Source organism: Rhodnius prolixus, unplaced genomic scaffold (genome assembly GCF_049639745.1).
Source record: "Rhodnius prolixus isolate KJV_2025 unplaced genomic scaffold, Rpr scaffold_3, whole genome shotgun sequence".
Lineage (NCBI taxonomy): Eukaryota > Metazoa > Arthropoda > Insecta > Hemiptera > Reduviidae > Rhodnius > Rhodnius prolixus.
The window spans coordinates 27,047,730-27,057,511 of NW_027411603.1; the positions used below are offsets into that span (position 1 = coordinate 27,047,730).

The following is a 9,782-nucleotide window of genomic DNA, read 5'->3' on the forward strand; positions in this document are numbered from 1 at the left end:
TAAACTTAAGCAGGTAGATTACTTTCTGAAGATCCGACCTTTTTGTTACTAAGTGAAGAAAACCAATACATTGGGAGAGAGAAATACTTCAATCTCACAACTCAGAATTTCTATTGACTACAGAGTCGATCTGGTTCTAATGTTATTTACTTTATGATTAAATTAGCTTTAATTTGGGAAATACTAATTACTTTTGAATAGAATTGTATTCTTATTTGTTTGTTTATCTTTTTTAAGGGAAAATGCTAACAATCAAAAGTACAGAAATGAAGGAACACAAAATTAAAAAAATAAAATTAATTAAAATAATTTAAAAAATTAAACTGCGTCTTTTTTCAGGGTTGGAGGACACTTCTTCTTATTACATTCACTTCCCTGCAACGAAAAACATATCAATGATCACTCAATAAATAAAGTAATTAAATTTATTGCTCAAGATATGGGCAAGATTACAGATTATATTATTACCAAGGAAATATAGAGCAGTTAAAAATAAACAACAAATAACTGGTTGTAATTAAATGACAAGCAGATTAACCCCCCCCCCAAAAAAAAAAAAACCTCTTTAACTAACTTTAAGTCTAAGTCGCCGAAAGAACTATTAAGACAAATATCCACGGATACTATGCGAACTATGACCAAAGGCAGGTAAAAAAAGAAGCCAAGTCCTGAAATCTCCGGATCAATGGCAATAAAACTATACAATATTGTAACGAAGTTGACCTGAGGAGAGAAGAAAGGCCTAGATTGTTCTAGGAGTTGGCTGACCAAATTCTATAACGGTCCACCACTGTGTAATCAAAAGGCCGGTCTTTACCTGAGCCAGAGAAGAAAGGGCTAGATTGTTCAAGGAGTTTAGTGACAGCAGCCTGTAACGGTCCGCCCCTGTGTAAAAGCAAGCTAAGGGAGCGGCCCCAGTTGTGGTGGTGGCAGTAGTGTTTTCCCCAGCCAGTCAGTGGCAGATGGGAGTGAGACAGACGGATTTAAGAGAGAGACAGACAAAGTTGGAGTGAGGCAGTCGCAGTTAAAGGGAGGCAGACACAGCTGGAGTCAGTTAGTCTTGGAAAGTTTTTGGAGAGACACTTTGGAAGGAACAGTTTGAGAGAGTCAGTGTTGCGGAGTGCTTCAGAGTTAGCTAGTTGGGCAGTTAGTCAGTTAGTGAGTAGAGCTTTGTTAGTGCAGCTGAGACTAGTGCAAATCGGTGAAGTGCGGATCAGTGTTCAGTCGTGGAACAGTTTTGTGGAATAATGGTAGATGTAATGAATAGCGGTAGTTGCTAGTAAATGTTAACTTTAGTAATGTTAATGTGTTAATAAATCAAATTACTACTTATAAGTTTAGCGAGTTTTATTATTTATCAAACCCACATAAATTAAATTAACTAGTGGCAGTCACTAGTTATAGTTAAAGTTTTTAGATAAAGGTAGAAAAACTTAACAATATGTAATCCTCTATGAATTCAAAACTAGATTTTGGAAACCTGGGTTTTGACAACAAAAAAAAAGTGTGATCAGTCCTCATGTCTGAAAACTCAAAATACCAAGAGCCACATCCGGACCTTTATGTAAAAGTAGAGTTTGAAAGTCGAGAACAACCAAGTATTTAGTGATTTTTTGAATTTTGTGAAGTTAGTGATCAATTTTTTTACGAAGACCAGACTGATGGCTGAGCCACATCGAACGAATGCCGACAGAGATACGTTATTTTTGTGTGACAAAAACCGGATGTCCTGGGTGAATTTATAGCTTAGCATTGTAGAGGATGACAGAAAAAAAAATTGGTGTGAGGAGGTCGAGGTTAGAAGGCAGGCTAGAAGTCTATAATATGACTATCAACTTCTGCTTTGTGGTTCCTATTATTTTGTGATTGGTATTTTATAGGATTTATTTAATTTTGAGGAGGAAGATTTGGTGTAGTGGTTGTTAGTGTGGAATAGTAGAACAGGGAATTAAAAGGTAGTGTGACTTTTTGGGATTTATTGAATCATCCCTTCGTTATATGACGCTAACTAATGACTTAGAACACATTCACAAGCCCAAAGCTCGCAAGAAGCCTTTAAACCCATCTAAGAGAAGCCTTCGCATAGCCCTTCGCCGTGGGCGTTTTTACACCCAATATGATAAATCACGTTTCTGCAAATGACAGGCGTGGCGCGGTGTCTCTCCATTGAACAAATAAAACCAACAATGAGTACCAACGACCAGATCCAGCAGGCGCATGTGCCTGCTGAGTTTACGATGACCGGACAGCAGCCCACCAAGACTCGGACTCTGATCTAGCAAATCCGCCGTTGAGTTTAGTAAAGGTCCTCGAACTAATCTTGTGAACATTTTTATTTTTATTATTTTTATTTAGTTCTTTATTTTAATGATTTAAGGCGCGTCAACATCTGAGGTTATTGGCGCCCGGAGCTTTTTCAGCTCACTGCCGGCCTTCGGACAATGTTCTCTTGTTACAGGAAACACGGTCCATCACCCGACTGTGAACTGTAAGAAACTCCTAGGAAGAAAAAATCTAAGGGCCAACAGCTGGATTTGAACCTCCGTGTGGGAATCCAATTAGCTGATCCCTTCCCTCCTATGCACATTATTACTACACTTCCGAGACTCTAGATTGGTGCACACCCAGGATTTGAAGACTGATTTCGTTAAATCTGTGGGAACAAAGCGTGCTATTTAATCCGCGTTTTCGTTGCTCACGCGTACCTTGGTATAAAATGTCATTGGAAACACTACCTCAGTGAGGGACTAAATACCTAAAAGAGGTTCTCAGGCTCAACCTGATCTGTCTGAGAATTGTTGTCCAAAATTGTACTGTGGGATCATACGATCCCGAAGCATGCCATCACCAACTCATCATTCATCGTTTGATGCACATTCACCCCGGATACAAATATGTTATGGCGGCAGGTTGAGTAAGTCTTCATGGCCACAGATATTAATAATACTAGCCTCCGTGGTATGGAGACAATCAATGCACGCTACCAAAGACTCCCACCTATAGGAAGAAGTTCTTCCACGAACCGTAATATCATGGAACTATGTAAACCCACAAGGTCATCTTGGCGTTAAGTCCTCAGTTTTCCCACACAGCCTTTTATAGATACTCAAGGCGAACTTCGTTCATGTGTGAGTGTAAGCCTCCCTAGGTATTTAACTTCCTTGGCCAGTGAAATGATAATACCACCAGGGCAAGCGACTGTGTCTCATAAACAGAACTACTGTGGACTTGTGTGGGCTTTTACCATCCCTTCACGCGAACAATAACCTCCCATAGTATTTAATGCAGTCTGGATCCTCCCTGCTAGCGTCTACCTCTAACGGCAGCCAGGTTAGGATGGCTCCAATCCACTGGCAAATGGGGCATGGTGAAGTAGGTATTAGTGCCGAATAGTACGTAGGAAATCTCCAGTTCGAGTCCAGCGTGTAACTTATTTGTTGATAATAAAGTTTGAGCTTCCGCTCCCCGTCCGTATTGTGGTTCCTATTATTAAGCAATTGCTTAACTCCAGATAAATTTTACTTGAAAACCAATAACCGAAAGTACCTGATTTAATATCAGCAACTGTGAAACTCTTATAATTTAGTATTAGTTGAAGTTAATTTAGTATTTTAATTCAAAAGTAGCGGTTAAAGGTAATCCATTAAAGAAAACTTAAATAAATGTTTCATTCCTCGGAAAAGCAAAGTAATAAAGTAATAGTCAAATGACTGTATCGTAATTTTGTCTCATATTTTGATGCAATTTTAATGCTTACTTTAGCTAACATGCAATCTTCATAAGGCACATAAGGACCAGGAGGCCGAGTTTCTTGTTCCTTAAGCTCAGTTTCAGCTTTGGAGACATTCTTTAAAACACTTGTTGCGTACTGTCTGATTTCAGCATCTGTTACTTCTTTCAGACCCTCTAACTTCTGAATAGGTAGCTAAAACCAGAAATCCATTAATAAATATTCATTGAAATTTAAATATGGAATCATTCAATAAAAAATATTGATTTTCCAAAATTAATGTACTGTAATTAACTACTAGGTAAACTGCTGCCCTAGCTAAATGCAAATGGGCTGGCCATATTGTGTGATCGGAAGATAGCAGATTGGCCAAGAAAATCCTGGAATGGAGCCCCTAGATTTAAAAAGAAAAAGGGGTAGACCAAGAATAAAATGGAAAGAGACGAGGAAATGCTGCGGCGGAGTAGCATGGAATTTATTTCGGTTAAACAACTAATAAAAACTATTTATTTGCGTCTGTTAATACAAATTTTAAACTAATCATTTCTAGTTAATTAATGGATTTTAAGTTTGTATCGTATTATTAAACAAATTGTAAAATTACTTCTTGGCATCCTACTTAAACACACAAAAATTGAATCCGTCTGCAGTTTAGCATTACTATTTCTATTTTGCCTGAAGCCTCATTTGCCGCTGATATCTTACGTTATATAAATCAAAAGCACTAAGCAAATGAAATTTTAAGAGTTGAATTTTTTAAAAAAAATCCACTTTTGCATAAGTTTTTTAAAATATTTTTTTCCAGAAAAAATAACTACTAAGTTACTTTTGCTTATGAAATAACATGTGAAACTCTAATGTTAAAGGTAAGTCTGATGTAAACATGATGTAAGGAGGTACTGAATTATTCAGAAAATTTTCCGATTTAATCAGGAATATGAAGATATATGTCTGAATATGAGGAATTCGGGTTGTATTGTATATATTTAGTGATTACAAAAGCATGATTTAGAGTAGACATTTTTATTAACATCTTCGGAAATAGTATAGTAGATTTCCAGATCAAGGTAATTCATTGAGATTCTACAAAATATTTTATACGCGTTTTGTTTATTGATGAATTTGTTTGAGATCCATTTTGTAAATTCGTCACCTTAGAAATGGATATATAATATACCTCTGTTCACTGAACCACCCGTTAAGAGTACAAAGTTTGCATAAGACTAATACTGACAACTTGATAGTACCAACATATAAAATTCTTCTTTACTCACATGTTTTTTGAAAGATTGGAGTATTATTCTGTTGGGAATGTCAAAAGTAATAGATTCAAGAAGTCTTAGTGCCAACACTTTTAATTCTGCAGACCTCTCACAGACCATTATACGGCTTAATGAATCTAAAAGCGTTCTCTGTTCTTGCAATAATGTTAAACCATTCTGATTTATACTGATATTATAAAGTACCATCAGTAGAATTCTGTGAAAAAAAGATTAGATTAGAAATTTTGATTTCTAAAGTCACTAAACTTAATGAAAAACTAAGAAATGTTTGCTCATTTGTCGATTAGCAGATAAAACATATATGTATCAACCCTTATACAACTGTCCTACCGGACAGTTTTAATTACGCATATAAATATACCACAGAATAAATATTAATATCTACAGAATATATACGTAAGATGAGTTCAGTAGTAAACACATTTCGATAGGTAACATTTGAAATTGAAAATTTTTCTCAAATAACTAGTTTTTTTTTTTTTTTTACCTTTTCAATGGATCACCTGAGACACAAGGTATTTTTGGAAGTGCTTTGAATATCTGATCTAAAAGATCCTTTCCGTTCGTATTAGATACTATGAAATGTCTTCCACATGGAATGGCAGCTATATTTGCAACTACACCACAAATAGACAAAATGAATTGTGATTCATCTGATCTTATGTCGGGTATATCTCGATTATAAGTATCCAAAAAAGAGACCAATGTCCCGCTCACAACGCACATAAATTCACCAAGTTTATTCTGCAAAATAAATAAATAAAAACTGAAATCAAAAAAAAAAAATCATACAAATAAATTGATCATTTTTTTTATATATTTGTGAAGTAAAGGCTAACATACTGAGATAAAATGGTTAAGCAATGTTAAATTTTAATACTCATCTACTAACAAACTTCTCATATCTAAATCCAGAATTTTTTTAAAAATTCGAAATTGCCTTCAAACGAAACATTACATTCACTCAGCAAGTTACTAGTGCTTTTTATGCCTATTAAAGTAAATGTTTATACATAATCTACAAAACTATCTGGGAGATTGCTCAAATAAGGATAGTTTAGATCTCCTTCTTCGACGTGTCTGCATGATTATGGTCTAAGATTAGTCTTGCAAATGATAATAAATTTATTTTCTAAATGACGTGATCGTATCTCAGCGTAACATAAAAAAAAAATAACGGCGCTGGGTAAGTGGTGTTTTTCAACCAGATTTTCCAAAATTAAAAGGAATAACTACTTTCTCTACAATTACTGCAAACAAATATTCCCTTAGAATCTTTGATTTTATCCGTTGTATTACACATGTTTATTATATCCCTGACCAGTTTAGGATATTTACAGCCATCATCAAATGACCAAGTCATCAAGTGTAATACGACAAGGTAACGTAAATAAAGTCGAAATATTTACGCAAAACAAATTAATCTGCCTCTGAGATGAATCAAAGTTCGAAACTGTAAAGGGATACAGTAAACACGAATAAAATCAAATACCATATTTTGTTGGCGCCACGGTAGTCGAGCGGTTAGAAGTGAGACTTGGCCTTATATGTAGGATTACCATACGTCCCGGTTTGACCGGGATGGTCCCGGTTTGACCGGGATGGTCCCGGTTTGAGATCCCTGTCCCTGGTAAGCCTACTTTTATGCAAAGCTTATACATATGTATTGGGTACTGGGTTCGATTCCCGGTCTTGGATTTGATTTAATGGCTAAAATGAAGTTTATTACAAAGCTCTTTTGCTAGCAACACCGTCAAGTTTAATATGAAGGCTTGATTGAAGTTCGGGAAGAACATTTAGGCTGGAATTTGCAACGTTACCATAAAATCAAAAAATATTGATTAATAGAGTGATTGATACTATTATTATATAAGCAATACATTTTTGGACTCATTTTCGATGAAACCACCAAAAACCGAGAATCCTAAGACACAATACCGATGGATTTTTACAAAATTGAGTGATGCTCAAGGTTACAGCATCCCATAAAATTCTCTCGAAATTAGTTGTCTAAAAAATGTTTATTTTATTTTTAATTTTTTTGATTAGTGAATTTAGTATTTATTTGTCTGTAACTGGTTATCGGGAGGTATTAATTTAAGAAAAAAATGCATTACTAAGACATATAAAAACTATATCATATGGCTTAATGTGCGCTAAACCACTTATTTTTAAAAACAACAAAATACTCTACTTACCTGCTGTTACAAAAATGTGCGACTAAAAATCTAACTTTTTTCCGATGATCAACAATAATCGATTCAAAGACCATAAAACGATGTACTAATTTTTTTTTTTCCGTATCAGGTAATGCAAACATTTACCAAATTTAATTGCAGTGCTTACAGTAATTAAATGTTTATTCACACAGAAATGTTAGTACTTAACTGTTTCGAGAAGTAATTCAATGACTGGTTCTAATCGAGACGCTCTCCACACGAGATTACCCATTATAGACCCTAAAGAGGCACAAAAAGAAGATTGAGATTGTAATTGATTGCGTAGTTTAAATACTTCTCCCTGAAGTCGACCTAAATGCTCTTGCTGATTGTCCCATTCCTTTTGCAAATTTTCATATTTCACTTTCAGCACATTCAATTCTTTTCTTTGTTCTTCTACAACTTTCTGAACTACAAGAAAATAATAATAATAAGTTATTAGCTATTTTGTTATTTTTCATCGTTGGGGCTTAATTCTTTCATGTTAAATAATTAATTTTGCTAATGCTTGCAAACAAAGAACAAAATAAGTATAATAACACATATATATATCATCACTTACACCAATCTGTACAGGTCTTATCTCCTTGAAAAGCCATTTTTATTTTTACCTTTAAAGATGGGTTTTAATACAGGGCCAAGAAAGTAGTTCAGATTTCTTTTCAGTTGCCCTACGCTGTTGTTGAGGATATTTAGTTCACTTCCGATTTTTATTTTTCTAAGTTCTTTCTCGTATATATTAAAGTTTACGCCTAGTTCTTTTATTTTGTGACAAAGTGTTTCCTATAATTTAAAACGTATTTAAATGAAGAATTATATTTATTACTTTTAACAGGTTGAATTGTTTGTGTTTTATGCTGGAATTTAAAGAAAATGAATGCTAATTGGCTTCAAAGTATGTTATCACTGAAATTTTGAAAGCTAGATGAATAAAATGACTTTAAAACTATAAATATGATTTTATTACATATGTAAATAAAGAAAATTGTTATTTTATATTTACGTAGTATGTATCCAGGTCTTCTAAATCTTCCATAATAAAAATATTGTTTATTTTCTAATAAGGATAAAATTTGTTTGGTGCTGAACTTTTTTTTAACTTTAAAATTAGTACAGACGAAAAAGGTAAACGCCAAAAATGATTGTAATTGTAATGGCTGCCAACCTTAAAAAAATATATATACATATATATTATCTTATTTTTCAAAGAATAACTTTATCTTTAATTTGATAACTTGATTCCAAATGTGATAGTAATGAACATTTAAGCTACGAAAGATCCAAGTTCAGTAATTTCCAAGTTGTCCGAATTTTTAGGCGGCTATGACTCTATACAAAAAATTCATCACTTACACGGAGAGTGAACAATAAACAAGGTACAAAATAGACTTGCTTTTTTCAATTCAGGAGTGCCTACTACTATGGACAATGAAATTCTAAGAAATTAAGAGGAAGGTAGTGCAGATGAACAGGAGTTATTTTGGATTAAGCCGGCAAGAAAAAGAAGAAATTTATGTGCCCTACACTCTCATTTTAGCAACTTGTGCAGTATCTAAAATGGGCGAAAGTAGGCAATAAACATACATATGTATATAGCAACTATTCCGAAATACCGATATTGCAAAAGTAATAAAGCTGGGCAGATTGAGATAGCCTGAAAACCATAATAAGCTCAAGCCAGAAAAGGCTGATGTAAAACTTGATGGATTTCAGTCCTTCAAGAATGCTGAGCTTTAATTAATAATGAATAGGTAAAGTTCTCCGTGGAAAACCAAATTTTATTTTTGTTTTATCTTTCTTAGAGTTGCAAATTTGTTTCTCTGCAATTTAAATCACTTTTTTATACAATAACTCGGAAATAACATAACTGCTTAAATATTAAAACTGATATACAAAAAGGAACATTTCCAGAGTTCTCAACTAGTATTTTACATTGGGTAGGTCATCAAACAACCACACCAATTTTTACATAAAATCCTTTCGTCTTCTATAATCTAGTTTCTGAGACTATACTGGGCAATTATAAAAACTAGGTTTATTTTATAAAAATACACTGCTTTTTAAAAAGGGGGTTGTTATTTTCAATAAATTAATGGAATATTTATATAGTATTTAAATTTGTTCGCATTGTTTTGCCCTTACTTGTAATTACATATACCAATTTTAGGGCACATAATCATAATTAGGGGCCATTTTTTTGTTTAGAAAATATCTGCTAAGTTAAGGAAAATCTGAGATGTAAACAATTTATTTTAAAAAGTGTAAGAATAAATTTGTTTTGGAAACAATCTTAAAGATCCTATTGGCTTACCTAAAAATTTAAATTTCCGGAATATTTGTTTCTTGATTTACTGAAAATGTGCTCTTATATAAATTTTGTAAAAAGTATGAGCATTGATTTAAAATTAAGATGTTTTACCTTTAATCCACGAAATTTATTAACAAATAACAAAATGATAATGTCATTTCACATTCAAATAAATACATAATGTAGTTTATGTCAACAACAGTGTTAGGAATCACAGGATAAATGTCCATTTTAAGATAAAG

At 33.5% G+C, this 9,782-nt stretch overlaps 1 protein-coding gene and 1 long non-coding RNA gene across 3 annotated transcripts; one reads left to right on the forward strand and one right to left on the reverse strand.

Moving 5' to 3' along the window:
* Positions 1-187: 187 nt before the first annotated feature.
* LOC141452635 (heat shock factor 2-binding protein-like) lies at positions 188-8,373 on the reverse strand. Of its 2 annotated transcripts, XM_074124966.1 has the most exons (7): positions 8,236-8,373; positions 7,844-8,015; positions 7,402-7,643; positions 5,501-5,757; positions 5,005-5,209; positions 3,758-3,925; positions 188-375 (listed from the first exon to the last, which is right to left on the reverse strand). In XM_074124966.1, exons 1-7 carry the CDS (start codon positions 8,266-8,268, stop codon positions 319-321), a joined length of 1,134 nt encoding a protein of 377 aa, XP_073981067.1. In that variant the 5' UTR covers positions 8,269-8,373; the 3' UTR covers positions 188-318. The 2 variants fall into 2 exon arrangements, with proteins under 2 accessions (XP_073981067.1, XP_073981068.1); XM_074124967.1 differs by lacking the exon at positions 8,236-8,373 and having other exon boundaries at positions 7,795-8,151.
* LOC141452638 (uncharacterized) lies at positions 7,136-9,299 on the forward strand. Its single transcript, XR_012457513.1, has 2 exons — positions 7,136-7,320; positions 8,068-9,299. It is a non-coding gene; the product is annotated as an uncharacterized lncRNA (long non-coding RNA).
* Positions 9,300-9,782: the final 483 nt, after the last annotated feature.

Excerpts from the sequence above, each read along its gene's own strand:
- LOC141452635 (XM_074124966.1), bottom strand. The coding sequence starts at position 8,268 with ATGGAAGATTTAGAAGACCTGGATACATACTAC. Across the intron at positions 8,016-8,235 it reads AAGACCTGGATACATACTAC|GAAACACTTTGTCACAAAAT; the intron begins GTAAATATAAAA and ends TTTAAATTATAG. Across the intron at positions 5,210-5,500 it reads TCAGGTGATCCATTGAAAAG|AATTCTACTGATGGTACTTT; the intron begins GTAAAAAAAAAA and ends TTTTTTTCACAG.